The sequence below is a fragment of the Neovison vison genome, chromosome 2 (assembly GCF_020171115.1).
Source record: "Neovison vison isolate M4711 chromosome 2, ASM_NN_V1, whole genome shotgun sequence".
In the NCBI taxonomy this organism is placed as follows: Eukaryota; Metazoa; Chordata; class Mammalia; order Carnivora; family Mustelidae; genus Neogale; species Neogale vison.
Window position 1 is genome coordinate 72003279 of NC_058092.1, and position 14813 is coordinate 72018091.

Here is a 14813-nt window from a genome sequence, read left to right on the forward strand (position 1 = left end):
CGGAACTCCTATTTCAGTGATGCCCTTCCCAGAGGCCCAGATGACATTTTGATACATCTCTCCATTGCCCACCTCCACCCCATCTTCCCCCAACTTGGTGGACTGTAGGCTGATGGCCGGTGGGGTCAGGGGGGAGGCAATATTCTGCATTTCCATGGGCACCATCCAGAGGTTTCAGGTAATGTTAATAAATAAGGTGATAAAAAGAAAATTAGTGAATAGAAATATGTAAATAAATATACAACCAACATTAAATACATAGATTTCAATCTGCCACAAGTCCCAGCGTTAGCCTACTCATGGCAAGCAGAAAGGTTTCCATCCCTTGACCGCTTTGCCCAAGGTCTCTGCTGACTTCACTGCTTCTGTTCTTCTGTGCACACACAAAGTCCTCCAAGGAACTCAGCTCCCCTTCCTGTCCCTCTAGGGTTTACACTGATCTTCTCATCTGGGTTTTCCAAGTCTGGTTATGATATAATACTTTCCTCAGGCTTAGAAGTGAGAAGCAAGAAAAGGGAAAAAGCCATCCTTGAGTACTTCTTTTATAAAATTATAAATATATATATATATGTATATATGTATATATGTATATTTTTTTTTTCTGCTCTCTCCTTCCAACCCCACTCCCTTCATGGAATCCTCCAATTTGCAGGGTCCTGCACCTTAGCACAGTAGCCCCCACATTGAGCCTAGCTCCCCTGGTAGTGGGCCTGCAAGTGGTACCCCAAAGCAGATAAGCCAGCTAGTGAATTACAAAGAGCAGGAATTCTTCCAGAGCCTTGTGAGGAATATGGGGTTTCTATATGGGCACCCCTCTCAAATCTCAAAATCTCACCCCATGGGCCTGGGATTTTAACAGGTATCCAGCATGAACCACTACTTCGAAAGAGAAGTTAAGCATCTGGAATATGTAGAGCAACGCAAGAAAATCCGTGAACAAGAAAAGAAGGAAATGGAGCTGGAACTTGAGAAGAAAAAAGTTGTAAGTGAAATTTCAGAAACAAAAGCTGTTGCCTTCTTCAAACCCCAGTGGAAATATGTATATTTGGCTTATTCCACAGTTTGCATGGGAAAATTATGGCTTTCCACATTCTTCTCTTATTCTCACGACAGTCAAGAGGGCATATCTCTCATCTCCTAGATTATCATGAGTGACAACTGTCAGTTGGACACCTGGTAGATTCTATCTAACTTGACTTTCTGAAGTTTTCCATAACTTTAAAGTCCTTTAGATACAAAGGTATCTGAATATCATTCATAGATACAACGATTCAAAATTGGGGATCTTTCATTGCACAGAATTTTAGCATCTGGTGAATAATAACTTAGAAACAGGTAGTATAAGGGGCACCTGGATGGCTCAGTCCAGAGAGATTCTGACTCCTGATCTTGGAGAAGTGAGTTTGAACTCCAAGTAGGTGGAGAGATTACTTTAAAATTTTTTTAAAGAAAAGCAGGTAGTGCAAAAAGAGTAGAATATAGAGTCTAAGACGCATGGGCTCAAATTTCAACTCCACTGACCACTACTAACTATGAGATCTGGAGCAGGGCTCATGTCCCTGCTGAGCTTCAGTTCTCGTCTTTAAAATGGGAATACTGATAACTACCTTTTAGGATTAGTCTTTCAGTTCTGTAACCTGACAAAGAGTAGACTTTCAATAAATGGGAACCAGGATGCAGGAACTTTACTATAGTATAATATTAGGGAACTATAAAATTTGAGATAGAGGAGAATTTGGTAGAGGACACACCTTTCTACTAGAAAGGAACCTAAAGTTCTGAAGGCCCTCACCTTCTTGTCTCTCAGCCTCTGTTTGATATGAACCCTGTCAGCCTTCCCTTGCCCATGGGGATTGGGACCTTTGGATATTCTGTGAATTCAGTTGCTCTCTCTCTCTCTCAGCCATGGTCCCCTCAGTCCACGTTTCTGCTTCTCTCTTGCACATTCCCTACCTAGGCCTTTTGTCACCAGCAATTTCACCTCTGGTCCCATTTATAGATTCCTTACAGGCAAATATATAACTTCCTCCAATACAGTTATTCATGGGAGAGCATGAGCACGTGGAATTCTTAATGTTAACATTATCACCTATTCATAGATACACATTAGTGTAATACAAGCAGAAGGCCTCACTCCAAAAGCATTATTTAGTGATGACAAGGTCCAAAGAATACCAATCAATTAACTTTTCATCATTTTCCCTGCTACAAAAAATTGGTCTTGGTCTGTTCTTTTGTACACTCACAAACACTGGTTGAAATTCTGTGGTGGGAGGAAACCTGACACCCTTCCTTTATGCCCACAATTACCTATGATTACTGTGAGTGTTTAAATACCACAACGATGGTTCCTAATCATCCACATCAGTTGAAATCCAGTAGACTTGTGGGAAATAATTTGCATATGAAATACTTTTAAAGCACCTGAATAATATAATAATCATATCTTGAAATTGTACCACATACTTGAGTTCCCAGAACATCTCCAATTTCTTCCTGTAGCTTCATTTCCATTTGACATATTACCCTCTTAATTTTTTTTTAAGATTTTTAATTTGTTTTTTATTTGTGAGAGAGAGCACAGGCAGGGGAAGGTACATAAGGAGAAGCAGACAACCTGCTGAACAGGGAGCCCATCATGGGACTCAATCCCAGAACCCCAGGATCATGACCTGGGCCAAAGGCAGATGCTTAACTGACTGAGCCACCCTGGTGCCCTGACATGGTATCCTCTTTAAATTAGAGCTACCACTTCTCACGTTTTCTCTGGAACTAGATTGGGGATAAGCGAATGGATTTAAAATGGCTCCTCTGTCACATTTAGAACATGGAAAGCGTCACCAAGGAAAAACAACTAATATCAGTGAGAAATACCTTCCAATGATCAACTGCTGATAAAAGGGAAAATGGGAAGAACTGTAACAACCTCAGAGGACTGTAGTGGAGATTAAGTGAGTTAAAACATTTCCAGCACTTAGCCAGTAAGTGGCCCATAGAAAATGGTAGGAAGCATCTACTATTATGATTACGGAAGGCAGGGGAAGATCACAACCATCCAGCAAAGCTGGCCTTCACAAGTGTCCTGGAATTGCCAGGGATGAGGCTGTATGCGTCAACCCCACATCAGAAGGAAACCATACACCTACGTCTTTGCAAATATCAAATCTGCATACAGCTCACTTCCTGAAAAATAATATTAATTACAGCTCTAACAGCACATGAAATGGAAGTTTTTCTAACGAGAATTTCAGCTGGCAACCCAAAGCTAGGAAAAGTAGCAGCTTCTGTGTGATCTCTAAGCCCATCTAAATAGGACTTAGTAGAGGGAGGAATTCAAAGGAATTCTGTAAACTCTAGTTCATTATCCACACTCCAGGCTACACAAGGGAGATAAGAACCATGGGGGAAAAAAGGAAGTCTAAAAGAGGTAGAAGAAGGGATTCCTTTTTTCTTTCTTTCTTCCTCCTTTTCTTTCTTTCTTTTTGAGAAAGAGGTGTCAAAGAGCCATGTATTTCTACCTCCCAATTCTGCAAAACCAGACTCCATGAGGAGACCTTCAGGGGACTCCTGCTAGAGAAGGGTTGCTGGCCAGGATAGAAATCTGGACTCTTCTCCTCCGGCAGGAGGCTTCCCAAGCCACAGAGATCTGCACACACTTCTCCACTCTATCTCTGCCACTCCCCTTCAGAGGCAGCCGCCCTCTCCCTCCCAGAGCAAGAGATGCCCTCCTGCAAAATGCTCCCAGAGGGCAGTGGCTAGGCCAACTGCTCAAAAACAGCCCCTTCTTTTCTTTGGTATTTCTAACTATTAGCGCATTATTGGGATGATTTGTCTTTTCCCCCTAGAAAACGTATCAGAAATCAAAGGAACAGTTGGAGGCTGAATTGAAAATGGACTATGAGAGTTACTTAGAACTGGAAAAGAGCATCCTCATCAACCTTGGCTTCATCAAAGTGAGAGAGACAATGTCGTTCCTGGACTTGTAGAAAAGCTTTCTGCAGGGGTGTTTTGGGGCCCTTGTAGTACTTTCTTTTCTTTTTATTCATTATTTTTTATGTAAGGATTTTTATGTAAGAACTAGCAAACTAAACATTAAATAGGTTTACTTATAAATATTTATTTCATGGCTATTAAAACTTGATTTATAACAATAAGATCTGTTTTGATTTTTGGATTGAATGTGTCCTAAACTTTCTACTGAATATGAAGTTTACCAATAACAAAATTTCATTTTCTTATAGTAATCCCTTCACTCCCAGTTCTTGACATCTATTTGGAGCATTTAGAGCCCCTACTCCCAGAAAGAAGTGGAAATCGAACTTTGTTCCCAATTATCATGTTGCTTTTGGTTGTCCCTCCAAACAGTACTTCCCCCCCACCATAGGACCCTGCACAGATTGTAGAGCTTTGTGCTAAATACAGTAGTAGAAAAATGAATCCAAGTATATATGTACAAAGAAAGGATATAAAGATCATGTTGGAATTACCCAGAAAATACAAGGTTAATGTTACTGTAGAAAAGAATGACTGATTAAAGGAGAGAATTTATGATACCAAATGGATGAAAAAAAAAAGGGATAAAATTTGACATCTGGGGAGGAGCAGGAGACTAAGATGACATCATGTCACAGGAGTTTAACTAGATAGTTACTAAACCATTCTGAACACCTACAAATCCAAGAGGACAGCAAAGAGAAGAAGAGCAGCAATTCTAAAAGAGAAAATTGACCACTTTCTGAAAGGTAAGGCATGTGGAGAAGTGAATCTGTGGTGGGAGGGGCCGGCTCCCAGCAAATGGTGGAGCAGTGGAGCACAAAATCTGAACTTTTAGAAGTCTGCTCCACTGATGGACATCGCTCCAGAGGCTAAGCGGGGGTGGGGCCCTCACAAGGACAGTGTGGTCTCGGGTCCCGGGGGTCACTGAAAGATTGGGATGTCTGAGTGTAGCAGAGCTCACAGGTATTAGAGTGGGGAAGCCAACTACAGAGACGGAGCCAAAGAGTGACCTTAAACCATGATCCAAGGCACAGTTAGACCACTGCTTTTTGAGCAGGGACCCCACAAGTGGTAAATCTGGGGAGACCCACCTTCCTCTGCTAGAAAAGCAGAGTGGCAGGAATTTGCTGGGTTTGGAGACTCCAAGCAGGGCTGTGTGCCAGAGACAGAAACGCGCTGCCACAAGCTGGGTGAGCTCAGAACATGGCTAGAGACCAGGGAGACAAGCATGATTGACTGCTTTTCTCCAATGGCTCACTGAAGACTGGGGCCCCGAGTGCTCCTTTGGGCCAGAGATTAGGAGGCTGTGATTTTCATTCCTGTCCTTGAGAGCTCTATGGAAAGCATTCAGGGAACAAAAGCTTCCAAGAGCAAACCTGAGCCGATTACTTCGCCCAGCCCCTGGCAAGGGCAGCATAATTCCGCATTGGGCAAAGACATTTGAGAATCACTACAACTGGCCCCTCCCCCGGAAGATCAGCAAGAATATCCAACTAAGACCAAGCTCACTGATCAAGGAGAACAGTGGAATTCCAGAGGAGGGGGAAGCAAAACATGGAATTCATGGCTTTCTCCCCATGATTCTTTAGTCTTGCAAAGTTAATTATATTTTTTTAATTGTATTTTTTCTTATTCTTTTTTTAACTTTTCCTCTTCTTCTTTTTAACTTTTTTCTTTTTTTTTTTTAGATTTTATTTATTTATTTGACAGAGAGAGATTACAAGTAGGCAGAGAGGCAGGCAGAGAGAGAGAGGAGGAAGCAGGCTCCCTGCTGAGCAGAGAGCCCGATGCAGGACTCGATCCCAGGACCCTGAGATCATGACCTGAGCCGAAGGCAGCGGCTTAACCCACTGAGCCACCCAGGCGCCCTTAACTTTTTTTCAATAGTTTACCTTAACAATATTTTTCTAAAAAAACAAATCTTTTTAAACCATTATTATAGTCATATTTTACCCTTCATTGTATCTAGCTTTATTTTTTTGTATATACATAGGGCTTTTTCTTCTAAAAAATTTTGGGATACAATTTCTTCTAATAGATCAAAGTATACCCTAAATCTAGCACAGGGCTTTGTTCTAGTCTCCAGCCTGAGAAAATACTATCCACTCTCTTTTTCTTTCTTTTTCCAACCAACTTATCAATTCTTTTTTTAGATTTTTAAAAAAATTTTCATCTTTACAGTCATATTCCATCCCTTCATCATGTTTACCTTTATTTTTGTAAAAATATATGTTTTTCTTTCTTTAAATTTTTGGGAGATAGTTTCATCTAAGAGACCAAAATACACCCAAATTTCTGCGATCTTCGCCACCCTTTTAGTATTTTATTCTCTCAATCATATATTCTTATCTGGATAAAATGACAAGGTGGAAAAACTCACCACAAAAAAAAGAACAAGAGGCAGTAGTGAAGGCTAGGGACCTATTCAATATGGACATTGGTAGTATGTTAGATCTAGAGTTCAAAATGATGATTCACAAGCTGCTAGCTCGGCTCAAAAAAGGCATGGAAGATATTAGAGAAACCCTGTTTGGAGAAATAAAAGCCCTTTCTGGAGAAATAAAAGAACTAAAATCTAACCAAGCTGAAATCAAAAAAGCTATTAATGAGGTATAATAAAAAAATGAAGTCTCTTACTGCTAAGATAAATGAAGCAGAAGAGATATAGAGTGATATAGAGGACCAAATGATGGAGAATAAAGAAGCTGAGCAAAAGAGAGACAAACAACTACTGGACCACAAGGAGAGGACTCCAGAGATAAGTGATACCATAAGATGGAACAATATTACAATAATTGGGATTCCAGAAGAAGAAGAAAGAGAGAGGGGGAATAGGGTATATTGGAGCTAATTATAGTAGAGAATTTCCCTAACAGGCAAAGGAAACAAGCATCAAAATCCAGGGGCACAGAAAACACCTCTCAAAATCAATAAAAATAGGTCCATACCCTGTCATCTAATAGTAAAACTTACAAGTCTTAGTGACAAAGAGAAAATCCTGAAATCTGCTCGGGACAAGAAGTCTGTAACATACAATGGTAAAATATTAGCTCGGCAACAGACTTATCCACAGAGACCTGGCAGGCCAGAAAGAACTGGCATGATATATTCAGAGCACTAAGCGAGAAAAACATGCAGCCAAGAATACTATATCCAGCTAGGATATCATTCAAAATAGGAGAGATGAAAAGCTTCCAGGACAAACAAAACTAAAAGAATTTGTAAACACCGAACCAACTCTACAGGAATTATTGAAAAGGGTCCTCTAAGCAAAAAGAGAGCCTAAAAGTAGCAGACCAGAAAGGAACAGAGACAATATACAGTAACAGTCACTTTACAGATAATACAATGGCACTAAATTCATATCTCTCAATAGTTACTCTGAATGTAAATGGGCTAAATGACACCCAAATGACACAGGGTATCAGAATGGATAAAAAAAAAAAAAGAAAAAACATCAATATGCTGTCTACAAGAAACTCATTTTAGACCCAAAGACACCTCCAGATTTAAAGTGAGGGGGTGGAAAACAATGTACCATGCTAATGGACATCAGAAGAAAGCTGGGGTGGCAATCCTTATATCAGATAAATTAGATTTTAAGCCAAAGACTATAATAAGAGATGAGGAAGGACACTATATCATACTCAAAGTGTCTGTCCAACAAGAAGATCTAACAATTTTAAATATCTAAGCCCCTAACATGGGAACAGCCAACTATATAAACCAATTAATAACAAAATCAAAGAAACATATGACAATATACAATAATAGTAGGGGATTTAACACCCCCCTCACTGAAATGGACAGATCATCCAAGCAAAAGATCAACAGGGACATAAAGGCCTTGAATGACACACTGGACCAGATGGACATCACAGATACAGTTAGAACATTCCATCCCAAAGCAACAGAATATACATTCTTCTCAGTGCGCATGGAACATTCTCCAGAATAGATCATATCCTGCGTCACAAATCAGATCTCAGCCGATACCAAAAGATTGGGATCATTCCCTGCATATTTTCAGACCACAATGCTCTCAATCACAAGAGGAAAGTTGGAAAGAACTCAAATACATGGAGGCTAAAGAGCATTCTACTAAAGAATGAATGGATCGGGGCGCCTGGGTGGCTCAGTGGGTTAAAGCCTCTGCCTTCGGCTCAGGTCATGATCCTGGGGTACTGGGATCGAGCCCCGCATCGGGCTCTCTGCTCAGCGGGGAGCCTGCTTCTCCTTCTCTCTCTGCCTGCCTCTCTGCCTACTTGTGATCTGTGTCTGTCATATAAATAAATAAAATCTTTAAAAAATAAAAAAAGAATGAATGGATCAACCAGGAAATTAAAGAAGAATTGAAAAAATTCATGGAAATGGAGGATAATGAAAACACAACTATTCAAAATCTGTGGGACACAGCAAAGGCAGTCCTGAGAGGAAAGTATATAGTGATACAAGCCTTTCTCAAGAAACAAGAAAGGTCTCAAGTACACAACCTAACCCTACACCTAAAGAAGCTGGAGAAAGAACAGCAAAGAAAGCCTAAACCCAGCAGGAGAAGAGAAATCATAAAGATCAGAGCAGAAATCAATGAAATAGAAACAAACAAACAAACAAAAAAAAAAAAACAGTAGAACAAATCAACGGAACTAGGAGCTAGGAGCTAGTTCTTTGAAAGAATTAATAAGATTGATAAGCCCCTGGCCAGACTTATCAAAAAGAAAAGAGAAAGGACCCAAATAAATAAAAACATGAATGAAAGAGGATAGATCACAACCAACACCAAAGAAATATAAACAATTATAAGAATATATTATGAGCAACTATCCACCAGCAAATTTGGCAATCTGGAAGAAATGGATGCATTCCTAGAGATGTATCAACTACCAAAACTGAACCAGGAAGAAACAGAAAACCTGAACAAATCCATAACCTGTAAGGAGATTGAAGCAGTCATCAAAAATCTCCCAACAAACAAGAGCCCAGGGCCAGACGGCTTCCCAGGGGAATTCCACCAAACATTCAAGGAAGAATTAATATGTGTTCTTCTGAAATTGTTCCAAAAAAACATAAATGGAAGGAAAACTTCCAAACTCATTTTATGAAGCCATCATTACCTTGATCCCAAAACCAGACAAAGACCCCATCAAAAAAGAGAATTACAGACCAATATCCTTGATGAACACAGATGGGAAAATTCTCACCAAAATACTAGCCAATAGGACCCAACAGTACATTAAAAGGATTATTCACCACGACCAAGTGGGATTTATTCCAGGGCAGTAAGGTTGGTTCAACAGCCACAAATCAATCAATGTGATACAATACATTAATAAAAGAAAAAACAAGAACTATATGATACTCTCAATAGATGCTGAAAAAGCATTTGACAAAGTACAGCATCCCTTATCAAAACTCTTCAAAGTGTAGGGATAGAGGGCACATACCTCAATATCATCAACACCATCTATGAAAAACCCACAGCAAATATCATTCTCAATGGAGAAAAACTGAGAACTTTTCTGCTAAGGTCAGGAACACAGCAGGGATGTCCATTATCACCACTGCTATTCAACATAGTACTAGAAGTCCTAGCCTCAGCAATCAGACAACAAAAGGTAATTAAAGGCATCCAAATTGGCAAAGAAGAAGCCAAACTATCACTCTTTGCAGATGATATGATACTTTATGTGGAAAACCCAAAAGACTCCACTCCAAATCTGCTAGATCTTGTACAGGATTTCAGTAAAATGTCAGGATATAAAAATCAATGCACAGAAATCAGTTGCATTTCTATATACCAACAAGACAGAAGAAAGAGAACTTAAGGAGTAGATCCCATTTACAATTGCACCCAAAACCATAAGATATCTAGGAATAAACCTAACCAAAGAGGCAAAGAATCTGTACTCAGAAAACTATAAAGTACTCATGAAAGAAATTGAGGAAGACACAAAGAAATGGAAAAATGTTCCATGCTCATGGGTTGGAAGAACAAATATTGTGAAAATGTCTATGATACCTAAAGCAATCTACACATTTAATGCAATCCCTATCAAAATACCATCGATCTTTTTCAAAGAAATGGAACAAATAATCCTAAAATATATATGGAACAAGAAAAGACATCGAATGGCCAGAGGAATGTTGAAAAAGAAAGCCAACGTTGGTGGCATTACAACTCCAGACTTCAAGCTCTATTACAAAGCTGGCATCATCAAGACAGTATGGTTCTGGCACAAAAACAGACATACAGATCAATGGAACAGAATAGACAGCCCAGAAATAGACCCTCAACTCTATGGTCAACTAATCTTTGACAAAGCAGGAAAGAATGTCCAGTGGAAAAAAAGACAGTCTCTTCAAAAAAATGGTGTTGGGAAAATTGGACAGTAACATGCAGAAAAATGACCCATTTCCTTACACCACACACAAAAATAGATTCAAAATGGATGTGAGAAAGGAATCCATCAAAATCCTTGAGGAGAACACAGGCAGCAACCTCTTCAATCCCAGCTGCAGCAACTTCTTCCTAGAAACATCACCAAAGGCAAGGGAAGCAAGAGCAAAAGTGAACTACTGGGACTTCATCAAGATCAAAAGCTTTTGCACAGCAAAGGAAACAGTCAACAAAACCAAAGACAACTGACAGAATGGGAGAAGATATTTGCAAACGACCTATCAGATAAAGGGCTAGTGTCCAAAATCTATAAAGAACTTAGCAAACTCAACACCCAAAGAAGAAATAATCCAATCAAGAAATGGGCAGAGGACACGAACAGACATTTCTGCAAAGACATCCAGATGGCAAACAGACACATGAAAAAGTACTCCACGTCACTCAGTATCAGGGAAATACAAATCAAAACCACAATGAGGGGCGCCTGGGTGTTTCAGTGGGTTAAAGCCTCTGCCTTTGGCTCAGGTCGTGGTCTCGGGGACCTGGGATCGAGCCCCATATTGGGCTCTCTGTGCAGCGGGGAACCTTCTTCCTCTTCTCTCTCTGCCTGCCTCTGTGCCTACTTGTAATCTCTCTGTTAAATAAATAAATAAAATCTTAAAACACACACACACACACAATGAGATACCACCTCACACCAGTCAGAATGGCTAAAATTCACAAGTCACGGAATGACAGAATCTGGCAAGGATGTGGAGAAAGGATAACCCAACTATACTGTTGGTAGGAATGTAAGCTGGTGCAGGCACTCTGGAAAACAGCATGGAAGTTCCTCAAAAAGTTGAAAATAGAGCTACCCTACGACCCAGCAATCACACTACTGGGTATTTGTCCTGAAGATACAAATGTAGTGATCCAAAGGGGCACATGCTCCCAAATGTTTATAGCAGCAATATCCACAATAGCCAAACTATGGAAAGAACCTAGATGTCCATCAACAGATGAATGGATAAAGAAGAGGTGGTATATATATACAATGGAATATTATGCAGCCATCAAAAGATGTGAAATCTTGCCATTTGCAACAATGTGGATGGAACTAGAGGGTATTATGCTGAGCGAAATAAGTCAATCAGAGAAAGACAATTATCATATGATCTCCTGATACAAGAAATTTGAGAGGCAAAGTGTGGGGTTTGGAGGGTAGGGAAGGAAAAAATGAAACAAGATGGGATCGGGAGGGAGACAAACCATAAGAACTCAATCTCACAAAACAAACTGAGTGTTGCTGGGGGGGAGGGGAGTATGGAGAGGGTGATTGGGTTATGGACATTGGGGAGGGTATGTGCTATGGTGAGTGCTGTGAAGTGTATAAGCCTGACAATTCACAGACCTGTACCCCTGGGGCAAATAGTACATTATATGTTAATTAAAATAAATAAATAACATAACATAAGAAACTTGACATCTGTTCATGATAAAACAACAATAAGTTTTTAGCTCTTACAAAAAGAAGGGGACTTCCTTCCTGTGACATGGAGTGTTTAAAACAATCCTATAATAACATTGTACATAATGGTGAAAATTTGAAAGGTGTCTTCTGAGATATTGAACAACACAGTGAGCCCCAACATGTCTTCTAGTTAATGTTGTACTGTGGGGTTAACCAACATGGACGTAGGAAGGAAAGAGCATGTGAAGCAGTTGCCCCAGGACTTGGCATGTCTCAACCAGAGGTTCAATGTCACAGGAAAAGTGACTGGCATGGGAGTTGGGATTATGGGGAGAGTAGTAGGAGATGAGACCTGGAAAGTAGCTTGGAGCCAGATTGTGAAGGCTCTGGGAAACCCATCTAAAGAAGCTGGATTAAAGGTTACAGATAATGGGGAATTAATAGAAGGGCTAAGCGGAAAGGTGACACAATCAGCTTTAACTTTAGGAAGATAAGAGATGGAGACAGGAAATCCTATTAGGAGGCAGTACTAGTGGTTCAAGTTAAGTCATTAACAATGCTCTATGGAAGCTTAATGTGAAAATGAACATGAAAGGCTGGTTGGACGGGGAATGCAAAACACAGGATGACACCAAGGTTTATAAGTTAAGTTGCTGGAGGACATTAAACTCAAAGTTATTTACCTCAAGTTAGGTAGATATTAGCCTCTGTGCCTTGGGACAGATGAATTTCCCTGTGAAACAGATTCCCCTACTATCCCACCAGGTGAGAGTATTTACTTTGCAAAGTTTTACAAGGGGTAAATGAGCACCTGTGTATAAGGCAGCAGCACCCCACACATATTAGTACCACTGTTATTGAATTGTCCCAGGACTCAGCCTTGCCCTGGAAGTAATTTTCCTTCCTTCCTTCTTTCCTCCCTCCCTCCCTCCCTTCCTTCCTCTCTCTCCCTATATTTACGTCTTATATAAATGCATCCAGGCTCATAGCTTTAAATACTACATATATCCCTGGCATGAACTCCTCCCACAAAATCGAGAGCTGTACATCCATTTGACTGCTTAATATCTCTAAATGGATATATAGTAGGCATCTCAAATTTAAACATATCCAAAACTGAATGCCTAGATTTCCCTCCAAAACCCATCTCTGTATGTATTACAGAGAAGGCAACATTTAAGCAAAGACCTAAAGAGGGTGAGGGTTTTGCCCTGTATTCAGTCTTCCAGGAGAAGCATTTTCATAGCTTAGTCTTCCATTCCCACCTCAACAGCTTCTGCTTAGGTCTCCTGGATAGAACTGTGTTGTGTGGACACCTCTTAGTGCAGAAGAAGCTGGGACCATGAAGAACAATGATGTCATGATTGTGTGACAGAAGCCCTTACCTGGGGCTGGCTCACTGTGGTCTCAAACAAAAGCAGGGTTCTATTAACATAGAAGAAGAGAGTAATGAATATTGATTATCAAATAAAGAGTTTAGTATAGTGCCTGGCATTTGGCAAGCAGTAAATTTTGCTTCCATGCTACCTAATCTACAAATACAACACAGTTATAATAATCTTGCTTTAGAAACTAAACATGTGGGACGCCTGGGTGGCGCAGTTGGTTGGACGACTGCCTTCGGCTCAGGGCGTGATCCTGGAGTCCCGGGATCGAGTCCCACATCAGGCTCCCAGCTCCATGGGGAGTCTGCTTCGCTCTCTGACCTTCTCCTCGCTCATGCTCTCTCTCACACTCTCTCTCAAATAAATAAATAAAATCTTAAAAAAAAAAAAAAAAGAAACTAAACATGTGGTTCATCTGGCTTATGATAGCAGTTACTGTTATTTCAGTGCGATATTTGTGTCATGTATTTATCATCTTAGTTTTCCTCATCATCTCACCAGCCTATGGCCACCAATGGGATTACATAAATAGCCATAGCCCAAGTTTCATAGGATCTTGCCCCACCTGCTTATCTGGTATCTCATCCTTCTGCAAAGCACCCCCAAGTATGTCTTATAGCTCCTGGGATGAAGATTGACTCACGTACATTTAAAAGCAAGCCTACAACCATCAGGCCCTCAAGGCTCCCTTCTCTCAATTTGCTAGAGCTGCCAAATGGCCTGTAACATGGCAGAAGGTGCTGGGACAATGGCTTTGTGTTGGCGTAGGTTCTGCATGAAGCTAACACCAAAGCAAGACTAGATGTACCAGAGATTTATTGGGAGAGAGAGCAGAAGAAGCCATGGAGGGCCTTTAGACCTCAGTACAAGTCTGGTGCATGTGGAAGGAGAGAGGGAAGGAAAAAGATTGGGGTGGAATGATTCAGATCACTCAGAATGCTCACCTTTCTTGGACTCCAAGGCTTTGGAGCTCAGGCAAATGCACCACACTGCTGCCCCCTTCTCTGGGATGAGTTCTCTTGGAGGCTCTTCAGCTCACACTGGGAGGCTCCAGCTGAGAAGCTAACTTCCTATAATGGAAGATGGGGGAAATATTGGGCGTGAATGAAAATGTAGTTAACTGGTGTGACTCCTTCCGGTTCCCATTGTTTCAGCCCTTTCTGCCACTGCCCATTCCTTCCCAACTGCCCTGTTGGGTCAATTCAGGCTTCTTTTCCTGCCCTTCAGTCTTTTGATCTGGTGTGCAGTGTAGTGGAAAGAAAGAGGGCTTTGGGATCCAGGCAGATCCGATTCTGAATCCCAGCTTCATCGCCCAGGCAAGGGCAACTGTCTCGTAGGTCTTAGTTACACCATCTGTAAACCGGGGATGATAATTAAACCTACCTCACCCAAAGGTAATTTATGTATAATATCTGGCATTCAGTGGGTGTTTAATAAGTGTTGCCTTCTTGCTTAGTCTGAAACTCTGCCTCCTCCACATACCCCAGAGAAAACATAGGGTTTCCTCTTTGCCCTATGTAATAATATCTGATCTTAACATTTTAGTTATTATTAACAATAATGCGAATGTCTCTCTCTCAAA

General features: G+C 40.7%; 1 protein-coding gene and 1 long non-coding RNA gene across 2 annotated transcripts in view; one reads left to right on the forward strand and one right to left on the reverse strand.

Moving 5' to 3' along the window:
- The window catches only part of DNAI3 (dynein axonemal intermediate chain 3), a 67782-nt gene extending 63675 nt beyond the window's left edge, over positions 1-4107 (forward strand). Inside the window, exons 22-23 of the mRNA XM_044238603.1 lie at positions 860-982; positions 3846-4107. Of these exons, the coding sequence (XP_044094538.1) occupies positions 860-982; positions 3846-3986 (264 nt within the window). The 3' untranslated portion in view covers positions 3987-4107. The remainder of the gene's footprint in view (positions 1-859; positions 983-3845) is intronic.
- The window catches only part of LOC122900144, a 29594-nt gene extending 15026 nt beyond the window's left edge, over positions 1-14568 (reverse strand). The window contains exons 1-2 of the long non-coding RNA XR_006383185.1: positions 14176-14568; positions 13232-13271 (exon numbers count right to left, since the gene is read on the reverse strand). This is a non-coding gene — a long non-coding RNA (uncharacterized LOC122900144). The remainder of the gene's footprint in view (positions 1-13231; positions 13272-14175) is intronic.
- Positions 14569-14813: the final 245 nt, after the last annotated feature.